General features: G+C 31.9%; 1 protein-coding gene across 8 annotated transcripts in view; it reads right to left on the reverse strand.

The window, feature by feature from the left end:
* The window catches only part of LOC143059034 (electroneutral sodium bicarbonate exchanger 1-like), a 67247-nt gene that overhangs the window by 37389 nt on the left and 7172 nt on the right, over positions 1-22686 (reverse strand). For 4 of the 8 annotated variants that reach the window (XM_076232511.1, XM_076232507.1, XM_076232509.1 and 1 more), the window contains exons 2-9: positions 18977-19122; positions 17857-17976; positions 13684-13716; positions 12074-12203; positions 11419-11579; positions 6439-6642; positions 2869-2978; positions 1888-1905 (exon numbers count right to left, since the gene is read on the reverse strand). In XM_076232511.1, coding sequence (XP_076088626.1) covers positions 1888-1905; positions 2869-2978; positions 6439-6642; positions 11419-11579; positions 12074-12203; positions 13684-13716; positions 17857-17976; positions 18977-19064 — 864 coding nt within the window. In that variant the 5' untranslated portion in view covers positions 19065-19122. The remainder of the gene's footprint in view (positions 1-1887; positions 1906-2868; positions 2979-6438; positions 6643-11418; positions 11580-12073; positions 12204-13683; positions 13717-17856; positions 17977-18976; positions 19123-22686) is intronic. The other 4 variants (XM_076232513.1, XM_076232510.1, XM_076232512.1 and 1 more) reach the window with 3 other exon arrangements.

A 22686-nucleotide genomic window follows, 5' to 3' on the forward strand; every position in this document is an offset into this window, starting at 1 on the left:
GTTATTATCTAGCATAATGGAAACTAGATGCTCCGCAGGGTGCAGCTTTATACGACCACAGAGGTCAAACCCTGAACAGTTGGGGCAAGTATGGACACAACATTTAAGCTTGATACAGATCTGAATTTGGATTGTGATTAAATAGTTGACACAACATAGGTTTTTGACACAGAAAGAATGTGGTCTAAGAACTTAAACATAAAAAACTTAAAAATTTTAAATTGGACATTTACCTATTATGGTCCAATATCCAAAATCTAAATACATGGTTAGATTCAGCATATCATAAAATGAAAAATTGAAAATTTCTTGCTATTGCACAATACTTAATATAAGAATTTTGGACCCCGATTGGGATCAACTTTAAAACTGGGTCCATAATAAAAAATCTAAGTACATGTTTAGATTCAGCATATCAAAGAACACCAAGAATTGAAGAGTTTAAATTTCATAGATTTCTATTTACTTTTACTAAAGTTAGAGTGCGAAAACCAAATGTCTTCGGACGACGACGACGAAGCCAACATGACACCAATTTTTGCGGTTGGATAATAAAAAGGCGAAATATGACTTCTAGGGATTGTATGCAAGTCACAATTTCAGATTTTCTATGCTAGAAGTTGTAAAAAAAATGGAGTGACAATACAAGGGGAGCAAAAAAATAACACATTTTGGTTTTGAACAACAGGAACTGATTAAGTGTTTTACCAATTTTTCAGACGTTTCGGCCATTGGCCATTGGCCGAAACGTCTGAAAAATTGGTTTATTTATATAATTATAAAAAGTATGTTCTCTATTGGAATTTTGAAAACAAGGATAAGTGTTTTTAATTTTACAATTAGCAAAAAAAAATTTGAGCCATGAATAAGTAAAATAAAATGGTCAGTAAGATTGCCAGAAATATTATTTTATTTTTGTTTTTTTTGTATATTGAAAGCCAATCCTAGCCTGCATAGCAAATTGTCATTGAAATTACTGTTGTTCAGGTGGTACGGTATTAAAACTAGAGGCTCTAAAGAGCCTGTGTCGCTCACCTTGGTCTATGTGCATATTAAACAAAGGACACAGATGGATTCATGACAAAATTGTGTTTTGGTGATGGTGATGTGTTTGTAGATCTTACTTTACTAAACTTTCTTGCTTCTTACAATTATCTCAATTTCTAATGAACTTGGCCCATTAGTTACAGAGGAAAATATTTTGTTAAAATTTACAAAAATTTACAAAATTTACAAAATTATTAAAAATTGATTATAAAGGGCAACAAATCCTTAAGGGGGTCAACTGACCTTTTTGGTCATGTTGACTTATTTGTGGATCTTACTTTGCTGAACATTATTGCTGTTTACAGTTTATCTCTATCTATAATAATAATCAAGATAATAACCAAAAACAGCAAAATTTCTTTAAAAATTTCCAATTCAGGGGAGGCAACCCAACAACCAGTTGTCGGATTCATCTGAAAATTTCAGGGCAGATAGATCTTGACTTGCAAAACAATTTAACCCCCATGTCTGAATTGCTCTTAATGCTTTGGTTTCAGAGTTATCAGCCAAAATCTACATTTTACCCCTATGTTCTATTTTTAGCCATGGCAGCCATCTTGGTTGGTTGGCTGGGTTACGCCACACAGTTTTTAAACTAGATACCCCAATGATGATTGTGGCCAAGTTTGGTTTAATTTGGCCCAGTAGTTTCAGAGGAGAAGATTTTTGTGAAAGCTGACGACGAATGACTAAAACGACAGATGCCGGACGCAAAGTGATGAGAAAAGCTCACTTGGACCTTTAGGCCAGGTGAGCTAAAAATATGTATTACAAACACTTCAAAGTAAACAGCCATACATGTTAACAACAATGAAAAACAACCAAGTGCTCAATACATACTTGATGTATCTTTTGTAGCTAAAAAAATAGCAAAACATATAATAATAACACTAATTCACCTTTTAGTTTAATTAATTACAAAAGGTGTGCAAATGCGTATTTAAAATTATCTCCTGAAAATATGTCTTATTTTATCATAGAACATTGATTCTTTAACAGAATTTACAAAAATTATAAAATAAAATTTCCTAATTTGTAAGAAGGATTAATTTTTTCACTACCGGGTACATATCATTTTCACATGTTCAAAACGTGAACCCAAAGCAACATGTATTTTCCGTCTTAGGGACTGATTTTGCAGTTATCATTAAAGTAAATCTTTATTGTATTCTGTCAATTAGTTAAATGAGTGATTTTTTTTAAAGGTCCATAAACTCAATTTTTACAGTTTTGCTTTGGTAAATTTGCTCCTTATCTTGATACAATTTCCCCCTAATTCTTAACATATAAGTTTTATTGGTTATTGTTCTATTTTTCTTCTTCTTGTTCTTTTCCGTTACAATTTATCTACAGTATTAAGTCACAATCATGCATCTAATAAATTGTTTCTCAATATATATAAAAAATACTATGTCTAAACTAAAATAAATCCAAGACCACATGAATTTGTATTTTAGATTTTCACTACTCTTCCTTACAAACTGAAAATGGATGTTTTCATTTTCTTTACAAAAATATCTAAATATGTGAAATAAGATTTGAAGCTGAAGATGAGGAAACCATGAGAATTTCAAAATACATTTCATGTGGCCAATCTTATATATATATTAACTGCTTCAGAATCAGATGGACTATGGGTAATTTCATTATTTGTATCAAAAAAATCAGAACAATGTTGTATCATTGGTTGAATTTCAATTGACTTTTTTAACCAATTAAAATGTTTTGGTAAATACATTTGAAAATATTACCCAGAATGCATTTGATTCTAAAATAATGAAGTGTTGACTATTGATACTCTCCGCCTCTGTTTAAACTTACTTTAGCACTGGAAGGAGATTCTTTCAGGCCCCCATTGACTTGAAATTTTTCCATGTTAGGTACACTGTTGGGATTTCCCTTTAAGTTTGACACACTATCCTCTAGGGGTGCTGAAATATAATGTATAGAGAACTCTAGTAAAAATCTATTTATAGAATACAGGCCCCTGTTGACTTGAAATTTTTCCATGTTAGGTACACTGTTGGGATTTCCCTTTAGATTTGACACACTATCCTCTAGGGGTGCTTAAATATAAGTCATAGACATTAATAAGGGTAAAATATATCTAGAATACAAATGTTATGTGTATGTATATGTATGGTTGTATGAGGTTTGTAGTTAAGTTGTGAGAGTTGTGTCCCTTTGTATGGTGCATATTTGTCATGTGATGTAATCTGTCTTTTGGATTAAACGTGTTATGGCAATAGACATGTTTTTGTTGCTCTTAAGCAGATATAACTTTAGCAGCATGGGGAGGCAAGTATATTTTCCCATTTGTACGTTATATGGTGGAGGAACAGGGCAAAGAAATGACCTAAAATTTAAAGAATACCAAAATGATAATCCCCTTCATGGGCCATTGTGAATATTTTATCATACTAGATTAAATGTGTTGTTGTACAAATTCTGCTAGGTGATGATAAGAATTTAAGAAAAATATAGAATACCGAAATAAAGATCACCTCCACAGTCTGTTGTGAATATTTCGTTATAATACTTGATTTTCTTGTGTTGTTATACTAGTATAGGTTGTGGTAAAAATTTCACAGATACTTTCAGAGGTAATGAGGAATATATCATAATGTTATTATGTTACATATACATATGGCTAAAAATGGTGAAAGTGACCCATAACTTTTGCCTGAACAATTGCTAAACAGAAATTGTCAGTTCAGACACATGATGAAAAACAGCTTCACTGAGTATGAAACATGTTGAAAGCTCAAAACCTATGATCTCAGAGGAGTATTGTTCGTATTTTATGCAAGTAAAAACAATAAAAGTTTTTTATAATTTGACTTTGAACAAGTATTTTGAGAGCTGAAGAATCTATTCTACCAACCATATTGGTACAATCATTAAAGTCCCAAAACTCCTGCCAATAATTGTCAAATGGAAATGGTGGTACATCATAACATGTATAGTGAGATCAACCATACATAATGAACAACACCCTCATTTACTGTGAAACCTCAGGACTTATGGTCTCAGAAGAATACTGTACAAAAGGTGTCATTATGCACGAAAGAAGAATGTTTTTTATAATCAATGAAATTACTTTATAATTTGGCCTTGTAATTTTATTGGGAGTTAAGGTATCTACTATACCAACCATAAAAATAAAATCATTAAATGGTGTTTCCTTGCAATTGGTTTTATGTTAGCTCAGATTTGATGAAGTCTGATACATATTTTTTCAAGGTAAAACCTTTAAAACGTGGCAGCACATAGATACATCATTATGGAGTAAAGGGGGTCATCATTGAGTTAAGGGGAAGCATAACAAAAGACAACAATATTAACAAAACAGTAACTACAGTCTGCACGGTTAGCCACTAGTCCGATGCCCCAGACTAGTAAATATTGATTCAGACTAGTGGAAATTTTTAAAATTTAATATAGTCATATAAGGACAAATTTTGATATTTAGTTTCCAGACTAGAAGATGAAAAAGTTTTCTGTACAGACTGTAACAAAAACCGTACTTTGTCATATACTCTAAGTGAACTTTAAATTGGTTATGAATCAGATTTCTAGTTTACAAAAAAAACAATGTAATTTCTGTCAATCAATCAACATGTCTAACAGTGAATATAATTTCTTCTTTACCATCCAATTACTTGTACAATGTATTAAATATAAGTCATAGTGCATTTATAATGCTATTAATTATGAATGCAAGAGTTGTTTTAATGACAATTTCTTCTTGTACTTTTGTCTCATAAATAATTAATTAAATATGTGTCATAGAAATAATTATTATATTACACCAGTCCTGTATAACCTAGCAAATATTAATACAACTGCAAATTTAATTTCTTGCAAAGGTGTTGGCTAAAACACCAATTATTTAGTCCTTTTATGAAATACAGATTAAGAAATATTGAACTTGGTTCTTGAATCTGGAACAAAGGATCAACTGATTCTCTTTCTAATATTCTATAATAAAAGCAAAAAATGATAAGGTTAAGACATCTTGCCCTTTTCGTATTCCTCAAGGTCCTAAATTTCTTTTAATTTTCATATTTATAATCATCTGGAGATTAACGAAAGATTTTCGTTTGTAAGGTATGTTCAGGGTTTTTATTGAAGTGCAACATTCTTGCTCTTGATTTTTGAGATATTCGTTATTTGTCAATCTTCACATCTGGGATATTTTTACTTCAGGATAAAGGACACCCATTTTAAATGTGTTTGTTGGTGTGTCATTGATGAATCTTTTGAAGACAGAAAGCATTGTCTGCTTTGCTATTTGAATGGTTTTACACTAGTCAATTTGAGGCCCTTTGAAGCTTGCTGTTTAGTGTGAGTCAAGGCTCTGTCTTGAAGGCTATACTTTGACCTTTAATTGTTTACTTTTTACACATTGTGACTTGGATGGAGAGTTATCTCATTGGCCCTAATTTTGAAAATTGAAAAGTGGTATCTTTTAAGAATTATATCTTTTTTAATATGAAGAATACAAAATAATTGTGTCATTTAATTTGTCAGTTTTCTCACTTTATTTGAAAATATAAACAGATGTTAAAATAGATATAAACTTGTACATGACAAATCTTGGTCAATGTTGATGATGTAAACAGCAGGATTAATTACAACCCTACAAAACGTTTTAAGGAAGCAGACACTGTCTAACATTTATATGGCATGTAAATTGACGTCAATTGTCAATGTAACAGACGTAGTTAACCATTTCCGTAACTTTGTTGTCGCTAATTATATCTCAGAGGTCATTTTCCTACGACTTCTTAAGGTCATTTTAAGAGACTTTAAATTTAATGACTTTCAAAACTCAAGATCTTTATGAGGAGCTGTACAAATAAATTTATTTATCTTAATAAATTCTAACCTTCATATATACATTTCATTTTTAAAGAATCTTTGATTTTAAGGTCATAACATTTGTATTTATGTATTTCAAGGTCATAACATTTGTATTTATGTTTTTCAAAGAGTGAATCTATTAATAAAATAAACATTGACTTGAGTGTGTAGGTAAAGGTAATGACTTTGGTAAGCTTGCTTGCTAGCTGAAGTCATTTTTAGATTATTTTTTCTACCCTCCTTTAAGAGTAGACTGGTCCAACAGATAACCAATCTATTTGTTTTTAGGGCTAGATTAAACTAAAAGGAGGGTAGTAGAGTTAACATTATAATGTTTTCACAGTGAAGCTAACAAGCAAGCTAGCCAAAGATATAACTTCACCTACGCATCCAAGTCATTTTGCCATAAGGGGAAACTGGGGAAAAGACTCCATCTCTTATAAAAAAAACTATACCAGACACTGGTTTTAATTGATGATAATCAATTGTGTTTCTAAAAAATTACGATTCAAGCATAATACAAACCTCTGGTATTTGTTTTTGAAAAAGATCTGCCAATTTCTGAGAAAGTTCTGGCAATTGACTTTTTTCTACCACCAAGGTCGTCTGCTTGTGTCTTCCTCCTCTTAAGATGGGCATGTATATGTGGAGATAGAATTGTCTGTTTAATGTCATCTCTCATTGTATCTTCTAAAAGTTTGTTGGCTATCAAATTGTCTATAAGTAACTCTGAAAAATGAAAGATTTAAACATGGAATCAAACTGAATGTAAAATACTGGTATTTAAGTATACTAGAACACACCCGCGAACTCGCGGGCATATACAGCTTGTGAACTGTTGTAGGATGATTTTTTGTAAAAGATATTATGTATGGAGAATTTCATAAAAGGTATCAAAAGCCCTCTCCCTTTTTCCAAAGTCCGATATTTGTTTCCTTTCTGTTAAATTCAATTATTTTCGTGTTTCTGGCCTCAGACCACAATCATTCTTCTCCTTTGCCTCAATGCTTCTTTTGGTAATAGTCAAATCAAATTAAAAATTTGCACTGTTTCAAACATGAAATAAATGTAACTGCTTATATATAGACCATTATTAGTCTAATAAAATATGCTTCTAGGACAATCCATCAGTGCCTTTTCTTTTGAGAGCCTTATTAACATACCAATGGTAGGATATGAATCATGTATAAATGACTAAGACCGACTTAGGCTAATTTGAGGGGTGGTCGGAGGGGTCCTGATCTCGAAATCCCGAGATGCAGAATTTAAAGAAATTCATATCCCGAAATCATGAAATCGAAAAATATATTCCCGGATTCGGTAAGGATCAATCCCCAAATCCAAAGCATAAAAACACCCGATCCCGACGCCCCGAAAAAGGTCCTGCCTCCCTCTAATCTCTACCTTACTTTCATTTTTGCCAAATCACTATTTTCCCTTTCAACCATAAATTTTTATGCCCCATTTATGGGCATTATGTTTTCTAGTTTGTGCATCCGTGCGTTCGTTCGTTTGGTCGTCCGTCCGTCCGTCTGTCCCGCTTCAGGTTAAAGTTTTTGGTCGAGGTAGTTTTAGATGAAGTTGAGCATGTTTTACTTATTGTTATATATGCCAGTGGTATGACCACTTTTAAAAAATAGTAAACATTTCAAAGAAAACAGTAGATAGTAAACGTTAACATTTCAAAGAAAACAGTAGACAGAATACAGAGTCTCTATATATTGAAGTAGTATAATCGTAGTTTACATGTAGATAAACGCGAAAAATAATTGTCCTCTATAAGGAGGTATAATAGTTGTGATTCTTGCGATCTAAACACCATGATATTGAGAACGCTCTGATTGGCTTATTTATTTTTCATTTTTGTTATCTATCATACGATTGGTTGTATTTGTGCATGTTTCAAACCGGAAGTCTTATCTATGACTAAAATTCAGTCTGATGACGGAATCATATCCGGACTCCTTTTTTGTCGTTTTTCTCCCAAACTAACTCAATCTGAATAATCATAAGAATGGATGACAAATGCGACTATGCATGTTACCTATAAGACACAGAGGCATGATGATTGGTTTATTGTGGAAGGAAGAGAAGCGACACACAAAATGAGGTCTTCTCGTTTAATAGTATAGAAGCTGCATCAGATAGAAATCAACCTTATGCAAATAAATATCTATATATCTGTTAACCTATTTTGGGTTGAAAAGTCTCTTTGCTGAGTATGTAACTGTTTGACATGAAAATCAATAATGTGGTTATTTTTATAAATTTCCTGTTTACAAAAAATTTAAATTTTTCGAAAAACCAAGGATTTTCTTATCCCAGGCATAGATTACCTTAGCCGTATTTGGCACAACTTTTTGGAATTTTGGTCCTCAATGCTCTTCAACTTTGTACTTGTTTGGCTTTATAAATATTTTTGATATGAGCGTCACTGATGAGTCTTATGTAGACGAAACACGCGTGGCGTACTAAATTATAATCCTGGTAACTTTGATAACTGTTTGAAATTGAGTTGTTATAAGAACACTACTACAACTACAAAGTTGACCAAAACTCAGCAGAATTCTCCAGATCAATTATGAATAGAAAATTTTATCTGTTTTTTTTCAACATCACACATTTATTAACCTGAGACACTAATATGACCTGAGAGTTATGACCAGGGATTGATTTAGTTGATGACCGATTTGAAGTGTGATATTGAAAAAAACATATCTTATACACATTTTTATATACTTATAAACAAATGCTTTAGATTTTGAGGTTTGATAACACAAAATAACAGTGACTGAAATTTAAATCATCACAGATGGGCGACACAGAATGATTGTCATTGATTGAATTGCACTTAAAGTTACTTGTATTTACAACAAAAATATAATTAATCCCGTTTTATTGTCTAATTTTCATATGATGCAGGGGATGATGTCAAATTTACTATTTATTTAAGGAATGACTGTAATATTTTTTCTGTCTATGAGGAAATAACAAAAAAAATGTGGTGCACACTGAATAAGGCGCGTAGCGGGTTTTTTAACAGTGTGCACCACATTTTTTAAGTTATTTCGAATAGATAGAAAAAATATTACAGTCATTTCTTATAATTTAATTCTAAATTCCATTTTAAACCGTAGAAAACCATGAAAAAACGTTGATGACTTTACGGTCACATGACTAAGTTATGTCTATGGGCTCATAACAAAATAACGTCAGCCAATCAGAAGATGCGTTACATCCAAAATTAAATTATATCAGTATAATATTGAAATTTCTGCACAAATTGATAGTTTGGAGAATGCAACATTCTCCATTGTTGCATTCTCCATTTGGAATACACATTGGCATTTCAAGTATATATATATAGTTAGTAGATATTCTTAAAAGAATAAGATAATGTAGTTTCACTCATATGCTCAACTAATTATCATCCTTATTGGAAGAGGGTGCTTGATGCTTGATGAAGGGAAGATTATCATTAAAGCAGCGGTAGGTCAAAATAGGCAATTCAACAATAAGCAGAATCATATAATGTGCTTTAAAAAGCCAAACAAGACAAAATGTGAAACAAATCAAACAAACAATGGCCGGATTTAGGAAAAAAACAATAAAGGGAAAAATAATTATGACGGACAACAGACAACGACATACATGTCAACATCTGTCATTTAACTGTGAAAGGTCACATAAATTCCCCTTTTTTATTTTGTCCATCATTCATATGTTTACAAGTATTTACCATGAAGCTTTATAATTAGTAACTTTTTATGAAACCTGTAATTAATCACAGATACTTGTCATATACAATACATATTTAAACTCCTATGACCTCCGGCAAAGGTTAAAGTGTTAAATTTATGGATCCCACGTTTAACCACAGATTCTTATTAATAAATCTTCCCTCCTTTTTGGCAGAATCAAGTCAAACAATGAAATATTAATCGCTACCTCACATAATTAAGATATAAGGTCTATTTATCTGTTTACAGAATGTTGATGATGTCAAGATTTGGGACATAAGGCCTAAATTAATATATTGTTTGTTTCCCCAATCCCTATCCTGCCAAGCCAGGTGTAGGTAGGTAGGTACAGAAATAATTTTATTTTTCCAAAAAGCTTGAACATTATTGGACGATCCGGCATGCCTGAAAATCAGAAATTAATAAAATAATATTCGACTTAGATTTGACAGGGTAGGTCGGGATTGGGGAAACAAACAATATTTTATTCTAGGCCCAACTAAAATATGGTCAATGTTCGTTAGTCTCATCCAAATATCATGTCCATATTTTTCAGACTCTAAAGTTGTTTTATACTTGACTCATGCTGACAATTATTCCCCTTACAAGACAAACTCTTTTGCTATACACTGATCTCAGTCATTTAATGTCTAAGAGGTGAATTTATTTCTGTATCATAAACAAACAAGTTCATAAATGACATAAGACAGAAGACAGTATCAATGATCAGAAATATAAAGAAGTGGTTCGTTTGTTATCTTTTTTATTTGGTCATAAACAAAGTTCTAATATGTCAGTTGTGTGTTTATTGGGCACACACTATATTACAGTACATTTAGCAAAGGGACGAATATCTTAACTAGGATTATTTATGTTAACAATCTGACAATAATCCATCATACTTTCTATTCACATCATCCAATGAAATTCCAGCGTTCAAAAATATGGAAGTGAGTGTGTGACAAAACTAGAGAATCATAAAAGGAGGTAAAACAGAAAGTTGAATGAACCATTGTCATGATTGTAAGATTATGCTAAGCAAAGGGTGGACATAGGATATCTATAATACTAAAATTACGAGGTCCAATTTGTCAGTCGTCATCTGGTAAAAATGACAAATCAAAGCATTCAACTCTATATAGAACTAATATAGGACAAAGGTGTAGATTAAAAATACACCACTCCAGACCCTTTTGTTTTCCACATAATTAATATTACCAATAATTAACAAGTTCCGGGTCGAATCCAATACCGATACCAATAGTATATTCACCTGTTAGCTATTACCTTATCTGTACGTTCCGCATTTGACAGGCGCACCACCAAACGGTGTATTTAGGATTTTGCTATATACACGGGTCATTATCAAAGGGCTGACACTACTAAATTCTATCATTGTCAAATTGTTCCCTATTGTAGTTTTATTCAGCAATCAGCAAGACTTTCTAAGATAAGTAATATAGGACAATGCTGTTGATTAAAAAATACTCCATTCCTGGATAGCCAGGACCTTTTGTTTTCCAAATAATTAATATTACCAATAATTGATAAGTTCCATGTCGATGGGTTCAAACAGAAAGATTTGAAAGCAAAAAAAAAGCTGTGTATCTTATAATCGACATGACTTTATCAGATGACAATACCAATTACTAAAATAAGGCTTAGGCATAGTTATATACTTTAAGTCAGTCACAGACCCGCGATATCACGGGTGTGTACTTGTATATCTAAATAAGATAGGTCTTGAATTAAAAATAATACCAACCTGAAACTTGTGATATATGGTATGCATCCATGTCTAGCATCACAGCACCATTTAAAAGTTGTGACCTCAATTCAAAGAGGGAATGTAATGAAAGTGAGGCTACATGAGGTTTGGACCACCTATTACCACTGTCTTCTACATCCTCCTCATATTTTACCCATCTACAAAAAAATCCTAAATTCTACAACATTTTCATAACGAAAAATAACAACAATCAGCAGTATTTTGTTTTAAATATTACTAGTTGGAGCAGGGAGAGCTTTCAACATGTAGAAAATTTTGGACACAGACCTCCATCTTGGATTTCATAAACATCCACCCCTCCCTCATTCATATATTTGTTTGTAGTTCTTGTGAAAGTTATGACTCAAAAAATGTTTCATTGTAAAATTATAATCCATTCGGAACATTTCTAACTTATTACTTCTAAAATGTTTGACATTTGAAAGGATAAAATAGCATACATAGATATATATTCAAGATCAAAACAACTGACCCATTGGTGTTTTATCTTAGTAAAAGTCTTCTTATATTCCCTTGGAAAATTTGTAATTTGTGGTTCAAGGTCACATAGATATCAACAAAGATTGGTATTCAACGAATAATCATGAATCCACAGTATTATATAATAAACCACTTATCAGCACTACTTTACCTTGCAGCTTCTCGCCACTGCGACTCATTTCCAAGCTTAAACAAAGTGTCCAACTGACAGAAAACATCGTGAGATTCCTCCTCATTTTCAGTGATCAGGGCCTGAATCTGTTCACTTGGAGTAAGACTAGCTGAAATTTACAATCAAATAAATGATGAAATTCATCCTCATATCAAAGATTAAAACTTGAAATCTGTTGAACTGGCTATGACTTAACGGTATTCATAATAAGAAATTAAAGAAATTTGCCTCCTTTTCTGTAAGCAAAATAACCATAATCGCCAGAAAAAAATAAAAACACTAATTTTTTCATCCATTGAAACTTCCTCTTTTTGATGGAATTCTATAATGCAATGTAATGGTAAACTACTTCTCTGTGTAAAAAACTGTCAGTAGGAGCACCTCAGTGTGGAGTTTTAAACATGATAAGTAAAATTATTTCCATAGTTACAAATCTTAAATCTATAAGTTTGCCATTTATAAGTCCAGTCTGTTTAGAAGTGCATGTATTTAAATACAATACATGCAATCGGTAAACATAATTTACAAATAGTCTATTCTTGTGCTATATAAAATGTTTAATTAGACAAAACTAATCTGACTCAGAATTTTCAGTTAAAAAAGGAACGTTGACTTTATATAGATTTAAAATGTTTTGCAATTCACTAGTAGCTTAATTCTTGTACTATGAAAGTTATTCAGTAAAAAATATACTTATGTAAATTACTCCAAAATTTCCTTCAACTAAAAAAAATACTCTGAAAGCGTTCAGTCAGATCAGTAGTTTTAAAAAACATAAACATTGTTCATACATGTACACTGAGTTGACGAATGCCACTCAAAGTTCATATTCAACTTATTATAATTAACCATCTGTATTGGATTATCCAATTTTTATGAAGAGCCACACAAATTCTTGTCTGGCAGCAAATTTTTGATAAAAAAAATGTTGCGATTATTGCAAAAATTAAAACCTTTTCATTGATTTCATTGAACAATCTACAAAACGTACAATGTTGTTTAATTTATTTTTACTCCTAAATCAGATGATAAATTTTAGTGGCGTACATGTATTCACATTTCTAGAATATTTTCCAATCCCGTAAGTTTCATGAGTATCTTTTATTGTCACTACTGTACATTTTCCAATCCCATACGTATATACGTTAACATATATTGATCTATCACTGGCTCTAAATCTCACTAACAATGTACTATTTAATGTCTACTAAAACACCAGACATGCATGCAATATGGAATTGACGAAATTCATACACACTTAGTCTTAATTTAATGTAAAATTACGTTCCTCTTTATATAAAAGGTATTCTAACAAAGTATAGTCATGGTAATAGGGGTTAAATGTCACTTAGACATCAACCTGTGAGTCAATCAAATTCACAGAAAGTTAAAAGCGCCTGAACCACCAAAAAAATTGAAATCTTTAATGAATAATTTTTTTATTTTTTTTATCAAATTTTAATTTAATTTTCATGATTGTAAGTAAAATATATGAAATATAAAAAATTCAATTTACATGAAATTAAAACTAAGTGTAATTTTCCATTTGTTAGTTTTCCTTTTCTTGTTTATCCTGACACAGAACTTACCAGGATCCATAAACATAGGATCAGATGGTACCGCTAAAATATTGGTCAGAAATTAATAATCTACCGCTAAAATATTGGTCATTAATTAATAGTACATCTCAAACATTTGTTATCTCTAGACAAGAAAATCTTAGAAAATGGTCCATCACCAATAAATATCTTTCTCAGCATGCTCATTAACAAACAACAATAACTGAACAGTTATATATTAATGTAGAGTGAGAGGAGAGTGGGTGCTATCTAGAGCTACCAATCCAAAAGGCAAAGGGGGAAAACACTGAACTTCCCCAAATAAATCGAATAATTAACATATAAGTACTAAAATAATATATGTAGTAATGATAATCCAAGCTAAACCAACCAACCACAATCTACCAAGAACACAACATTTAATATTGAAACTGTACAATGCAAAAGCAGAAATTAATAAATTATTGTTTGTAACTTGATTTTTACAAGGGTCAAGGACAAAAAAAATTCACATAAGTTCTAGAGAAATTCATTCTAACCTAACTATCACTTTTTCGTTTGTCTTTTGCATGAAAGTTTTTTTTTGTGAATTTGAAAAGAATATGGAAAAAACTTTTCTGCAGAATCATTGGTCTTTTTCAAACCCCACTAAAAAATTGATGACTTTACTCAGTCAAGGGTCTAACTTATTAGAACTAGAGGCTCTAAAGAGCCTGTGTCGCTCACCTTGGTCTATGTGCATATTAAACAAAGGACACAAATGGATTCATGACAAAATTGTATTTTGGTGATGGTGATGTGTTTGAAGTTCTTACTTTACTGAACGATTTTGCTTCTTACAATTATATCTATCATGAACTTTGCCCATTAGTAACAGAGAACTATATTTGGTAAAAATTTACATAAATTTACCAAATTAATGAAAATTGTTAAAAATTGACTATAAAGGGCAATAACTCCTTAAGGGGTCAATTGACCATTTAGGTCATGTTGACTTATTTGTAGATCTTACTTTGCTGAACGTTATTGCTGTTTACAGTTTATCGCTATCTATAATAGTATTCAAGATAACCAAAAACGGCAAAATTTCTTTAAAAATTACCAATTGGAGGGCAGCAACCCAACAACCAGTTGTCCAATTCATCTGAAAAATTCAGGGCAGATAGATATTGACTTGATTAACAATTCAACTTCTTGTCAGATTTGCTCTAGATGCTTTGGTTTCATAGTTATAAGCAAAAAACTGCATTTTACCCCTATGTTCTATTTTTAGCCGTGGCGGCCATCTTGGTTGAATGGCCAGGTCATCGGACACATTTTTCAAACTAGATACCTCAAAGATGATTGTGGCCTAGTAGTTTCAGTGGAGATTTTGTAAAAGATTACTTAGATTTATGAAAAATGGTTAAAGATTGACTATAAAGGGCAATAACTCCTAAAGGGGTCAACTGACCATTTTGGTCATGTTGACTTATTTGTAGATCTTACTTTGCTGAACATTATTGCTGTTTACAATTTATCTCTATCTATAATAATATTCAAGATAATAACCAAAAACAGCAAAATTTCCTCAAAATTACCAATTCAGGGGCAGCAACCCAACAACCGATTGACCCATTCATCTGAAAATTTCAGGGCAGATAGTTCTTGACCTGATAAACATTTTTATCCCATGTCAGATTTCCTCAAAATGCTTTGGTTTTTGAGTTATAAGCCAAAAACTGCATTTTACCCCTATGTTCTATTTTTAGCGGTGGCGGCCATCTTGGTTGGTTGACCAGGTCACGCCACACATTTTTTAAACTAGATACCCCAAAGATGATTGTGGCCAAGTTTGGATTAATTTGGCCAAGTAGTTTCAGAGGAGAAGATTTTTGTAAAAGATTACTTTAATTTACGAAAAATGGTTAAAAATTGACTATAAAGGGCAATAACTCCTAAACGGGTCAACTGACCATTTTGGTCATGTTGACTTATTTGTAGATCTTACTTTGCTGAACATTATTGCTGTTTACAATTTATCTCTATCTATAATAATATTCAAGATAATAACCAAAAACAGCAAAATTTCCTCAAAATTACCAATTCAGGGGCAGCAACCCAACAACCGATTGACCGATTCATCTGAAAATTTTAGGGCAGATAGATCTTGACCTGATAAACATTTTTATCCCATGTCAGATTTCCTCAAAATGCTTTGGTTTTTGAGTTATAAGCCAAAAACTGCATTTTACCCCTTTGTTCTATTTTTAGCCGTGGCGGCCATCTTGGTTGGTTGACCAGGTCACGCCACACATTTTTTAAACTAGATACCCAAAAGATGATTGTGGCCAAGTTTGGATTAATTTGGCCAAGTAGTTTCAGAGGAGAAGATTTTTGTAAAAGATTACTTTAATTAACGAAAAATGGTTAAAAATTGACTATAAAGGGCAATAACTCCTAAACGGGTCAACTGACCATTTTGGTCATGTTGACTTATTTGTAGATCTTACTTTGCTGAACATTATTGCTGTTTACAGTTTATCTCTAACTATAATAATATTCAAGATAATAACCAAAAACAGCAAAATTTCTTCAAAATTACCAATTCAGGGGCAGCAACCCAACAACCGATTGACCGATTCATCTGAAAATTATTTCAGGGCAGATAGATCTTGACCTGATAAACATTTTTACCCCATGTCAGATTTCCTCAAAATGCTTTGGTTTTTGAGTTATAAGCCAAAAACTGCATTTTACCCCTATGTTCTATTTTTAGCCGTGGCGGCCATCTTGGTTGGTTGACCGGGTCACGCCACACATTTTTTAAACTAGATACCCCAATGATGATTGTGGCCAAGTTTGGTTTGATTTGGCCCAGTAGTTTCAGAGGAGAAGATTTTTGTAAAAGTTAACGACGACGGACGCAGGACGACGACGGACGACGACGGACGCAGGACGACGGACGCCGGACGCAAAGTGATGGGAAAAGCTCACTTGGCCCTTCGGGCCAGGTGAGCTAAAAAAATAACAAACATGTTGTTATTGTGGGCTAAAATATCAAAAAACTGTGATAACATATGTATGTTACATGTTTCAAAGGGAAAATATACAACCTTTATTTTGTTAAATTTTTCTCAAGTTCTATTGATATTATAATTTTCTTTAAGTATACTAATCTTTTATAAGATATAACAGCTCATAGTTTACCAATCATGCAAAATACACCTATGTTATTACAGAAAATATATTCCTGCAATAACAAAAGGGTGTTATTACAGCTTCTCTATATCTCTTTAAAGGCTTTGCTCTGACTTGCATAACAAAGTATTTCAATTCATTGTAAGAAATGATGATCAGAGCTTGTAATGAGGCACTGTGCAAGATTCCAAGTGTCTCATTTACTCTCATATAGTAAGTTTCATGCTTGTAATAACAAAGCCTTGTTATTACAGCTAAGTTTGCCCTTAAAAGCCTGGTCTCATTGATTTACCATGGGTCATCAAAATTGTATTAATAGAATTAGAAAATTAGTTATCAAGGTACTGTGGATTCATTATTATTCGTTGGATACCAATTTTCGTGGGTTTCGTGGGGATAGGTGAACCACGAATTCAAATGTTCAATGAATAGCACTTTTTCAATAGGCTTTGAATACAGGGATTGGCAAAACCACGAAATCAAATATCCTCGAATATGCAAGTTTTCAGCAATCCACGAAAATTGATACCCACGAAAATAAATTAATTCACAGTAATATATTAGGCTACTGCGCAAAGTTTTAAGAATTCCCAAGTGCTCATTAAAGATAAAATATTTATGATATATTTAACAGATAACAAACATATGTTATTACAGACTAAGGAAAAAACAGTAGACAACTCATGAAAGTGTCTGAAATAACATATGCATGTTATTTTTCTCTAATAACTTATTTAAGTTAGACCCTTGACTGTTACTTTAGGCCACAATTAAAAATATTTTGGTTTGTCCAAACCCTACCCAAAGGTTGAGACAGTGGGTAGGTAGGTAGGCATTATCTTTTTTTTTTCTTCAAAAAGAGAAATTGAAGTATCAGGTGTTTATTAGTCTTCATGCCTATCTGATTAAAAAAAAACTTCTTTAAATCAGGACAATAAAAGTAGGCAGCTTTTTTCTGAGTAGGTAGCGTTTGGGCAAACAAACCTATTCTTTTTTATGGCCTTAGACAGAACCTTTACTTACTTGGCGTAGCTTCTATTTTTGGTTTTGATTTACGTTTTCTTGAATGATGACGTTTTGGACGTCTTGGCCTACTTGGTAATCTCACACCAATATAACCAGGGTCCACCAATCTGTGTTGTGCTGTTAAAAATAAAATTGTTAACTACATTGTAAAGTTATACAATACATTTATTTTTCTTTCCAAGCAATACAACTTATCGCTATTTGTCCGCCATTACTGGATATCACACAGGTTCCCCTAAAAAATTGACGTCATAAAACAAAATATCTGACGCCACAATGGAAAAGTGATTGTTGTATGTGTCAAACGTTCAAGCGGCCGGTCAGCCGGGATTAGCGATAAGGTGTATCAATGATTTTCTAGTGACCAGATCAATATAAATCAGAATTCTGTAATTCTAACATCTCTTTTTGTTCTTTTAAAAAGTTGTTAGTGGTCATTTCTATTATATTTTAAATTTTTATCATGGCCTTTCATATTTTGTTGTAAATATTATACTTATACATGAAAATTGGTATTAGGTAAATTGCTTAGTGTAATTTTCAATATTACATGATGTGCTGTTAAAAATACTATGTATAGTACAGTAATATAGTTATATACACATTGTATACACATGATACAGTGGTTGTCGTCTGTTTATGTTGTTCATAAGTGTTTCTTGTTTTTATATAGATGAGACTGTTGGTTTTCCAGTTTGAATTGTATACTGTAAATTCAGAAATTATTGCGAGGTTTTTATTATTGCGAATAATGCGACTGAGTTGTAAACGCAATAATTAAAACTCGCATTTTGTAATATTTCAACAGAATTAAACATGACTTTTCTCAAAATCGTAAAAATTAAAATCGCATTCAAGTGTAAAATGACAAAATCGCAATAATAAATGCACGCAATAATTTCTGAATTTACAGTACATTATAGTAATTTTTGGTGCCCTTTATAGCTTGCTGTTTGGTGTGAGCCAAGGCTATAGTTGAAGACCGTACCTTGACCTATAATGGTTTACTTTTTATAAATTGTCACTTGGATGGAGAGTTGTCTCATTGGCACTCAAATACCACATCTTCCTATATCTATGTATCATAATAATAATTTTAAAATGAACTAAAACTTACATTCTTCTGCGTGAAAATCCTCATCTCCAAGATGCATACCATGATCTTTGATGACCCCAGTTTCTACTTGCACAGGTGGGTCAGCCATTGTGATCAGAAGTGCTGTTTGGACTTCAGTCCTACTATAGCCTCAGGAACTATAATACCTGCAAAGATACATGAAAAAGAACGTTTCTTTACTGATTGTGACTCATCAAGATGATCAAATGTTTACTTGTAATAAGCAACAGGACTGGATCTGATTATCCTTTCAGGAGCAATTGAAAACAAAACCCATTGCTTACAGAAATAGTATTTGGATTCCAGAGGGGACACATTATTTTCACAGGAATTCAGGATTTAGCAATCATTTTCTCAAGAATTCCTAATAGATATACATGTAAGAAGATGTGGTATGAGTGCAAATGAGACAAAGTTTGCTCAGTCTTAGTTTACTAAGAAGTGTTTTGTAGAAAGATAATTCATCATTTTATTTAGAGCAATGGTATTTTAAGTAATTCTAATAACTTATGATTTTTATTGTCCACCATGATATCTAATCTGACTAATTCTTACATACATGTATCTTTAAAAGTAATAAGTTATTTTACATTCAGCAGAGATTACATGAAGTACACACAAAAAACTAACCAAGAACATGTTCCAAGGGGACAACCAAAGAAACCAAAAGACAGATATTTCCTGGTCACCATGGTCTTTAAGTTAAAGATAAACACTCAGACATCACAAAACACTAACATGACAGAGATTGAACAACATGAAAAATCAGGGATGATATAGATCTAAGCCTGGTACATTTTTTAATTTGGGGAGGATCTGAACCACATGTAACTAATGATGTACAGGAGCGGATCCAGCCATTTTAAAAAGGGGGGGGGGGGGGTTCCTAACCCAGGACAAAGGGGGGTTCCAATTACATGTCCCCATTCACCTGCATTGATCGTCCAAAAAAAAAGGGGGGTTCCAACCCCCAGAACCCCCCCTCTGGATCCGCGCCTGATGTAAAAGTCAACAGTAGTAGTATATTTTGCAATAAAAGATATTAAAGCAACAAAGCACATGTCTTCCTCTAAAGTTTTAAAATTTCAACTTTCAAGCAAAAAAACGTAGAAATCTATACAGAATAATATATATATATACATACATGTCCGTGTAACTTTAGCAGTGATTCATCCAAGTATTATGAGTGAAATTTGGATCAATATATTCACAATTTGTTCTGAACAACAGATTTATAATGATGTAACAAAATATATTAAAGTACTTGTATAACGTTTAATAAATCAGAGTTTGACATTAACTGTTTTAATAACTTCGGGCAATTGACCATGATATATCACTTGTCCGAAATAATCACATTTTAAATACATTATTTTTATTAATGTAATTAATTACAATACAATTACATGAATTAGATTTTGATTGCCTTTGTCAAAAAAAAATTGTGTACATATACATGTATGTATGAAGTTTTAGATGTATGTAAGGTAAATATTTTTTACGAAACATTTTTAAATAATTTTACTTAAGTTTTATTCATCATGTTGAAAATACTCTAAAATCATAGTTTTTCGTTTTTAAAATACAGTATTTCAAGGTATCGTTGTATTTTTAAGAACATGTATATATATTTTGTGCAATGTGTCTCATAAGCCAAATGATATGGCTGGGTATTGATTGTTCTATGTATGTTTTAATATTGTTGTATGATATGTATGTCAATCAATATGTGACACAATAATAAAATAGATTATTATTTATTTATTTATTATGTAAGACATGTTAGATGAAACATTGTGAAAATGACAACACCCTGGAAACTGTTTTTATACTTTTTTCAACAGTGGAAACATTTGCATACATGTATGTTGTTTTAAGACGTTTTAAGTTTTCAGATTTACAAATTTCCATAAAACACTTATGTATGCATATGTGACTCTATTTTAAATATAAATAAAACTGAGTCACATACATAAGTGTGATAGATAAATTTGTAATAAAAAAGGTCCATGTAAATATGCCTTACATGACATTTCTATAATCATGATCATTTATTGTTTATTTATATGTGTTGTACATATGTTGGAAATTTTGTTTTATCATTTAAAAATTTTAAAGTTAAGGAAAAACTCCATGTATATTTGGAGGTGCTCCTAATTAAAGGAGGCTTCAGTTATACCAAGAAGAAGTCACCATATTCAAGATACTGGCAGCATTGTTACTTAATGTGCTTGCAATATTATCATGAATTTCATCTCATGCTACTATCTCTTTATATTCTTGTATAACTAATGTTTTCAACTGTAAGTTAAACTTTTTTAAGTATGAACATGCTATAAAAAAAAAATTCATGGTTCCATTGAAAAAGAAATGCCCTTATACATCCAGGAAGATGTTTCCTTATTGGCACTTGATACATGTATAGAGGGGGGCAGGACCTTTTCCAGGACTTCAGGATCGGGTGTTCTTAAGCCTGGGATTTCCGAATTTTGAGATGTCTGGATTTAACTTTATTTAAATTCGGGACCTCAGGATTTCATGTTTTTAAGCCCGGGTTTACAGCATTAGGACACCTCTGACCCCCCCCCCCCCCCCCCCCCCCCCCCCCCCCTTCCCTCCTCTGTATACTTTGAATTGGCTTTTTCCATTTTATATTATAAATATTTACAATCTACCACTTACATTTACAAACGAATCAAGCTTTAAATAATCCAACAATAAATACAACAAGGGGATCGTTTGTGTTTGCCTCACATCTGATATACATGACTTTATTCCTTTCTTAAATTCTAGTGCTTATTTAAAAATTTTTATTTTCAAGAGATTTCAGAAGTACTTTCTTATATGTACCTATGATTTCTAAGTAAATCACAACTCATATGTCATCAACATTTTGTGCAATTCAGTGTTTATTAGGTTACATGTCGGTCAAAAAAATAATACATGTATGTGTGTCTCTATCTGCTACCCTAATTTCTAGTGCCTACATATATACACTGACCAACACTTTTTAAGCCATTTTTGAACAAGCGCTGTTAAGTAAGACTGATTCCTTCAAAGTAACCAACTACCAAATGTTTGTGAATAAAATACTGCTGACTACCTACCCTATTTTTTTTCAACACATGTATTTTTTTTTTTGGCCTTCACTTATAACTGTTTCCTGATTCCATTATTCATCATGATCTTGAGCATGTTGAGGCAGATGCAAAACTTTTTATAATGGGGACCCCCTGACTGACCTTAGAAAGGCTGCTCTAGTCATGCTGTATACATGTATCGTTTTTAAAGGTATAAATACATTACATGCACATGTATTATATCATATAATAGATACAAATGATAATTGTATACTTTAAATTTTCGGTTGAAAATAATAATTAAGATTTAAAAGTTTTTCCTACTTTACATGTTTAACCCTCATGTGATTTTATACATACCTTTAACACTTCCACTTATTACAGAAGATCAACAATAGTATAACTTACAAATTTACAGACTAATTTTCTTTCGGAAAGTCAAAATTGACAAATATATTATGAGAGTTAAAACTTATTTAAAGAGAAAAAGGCTGTTACAACATTTATCATTTTCATATTCTGCTCTTTTATTTCATTTTTATATTTTTCATTTTGGTCATTTTAGTTTAAACATTTTAATAGTACTACAATGTACATGTACCTACATTTAATCTGAAAATATAGATTTAA

The sequence above is a fragment of the Mytilus galloprovincialis genome, chromosome 14 (assembly GCF_965363235.1).
Source record: "Mytilus galloprovincialis chromosome 14, xbMytGall1.hap1.1, whole genome shotgun sequence".
NCBI lineage: Eukaryota > Metazoa > Mollusca > Bivalvia > Mytilida > Mytilidae > Mytilus > Mytilus galloprovincialis.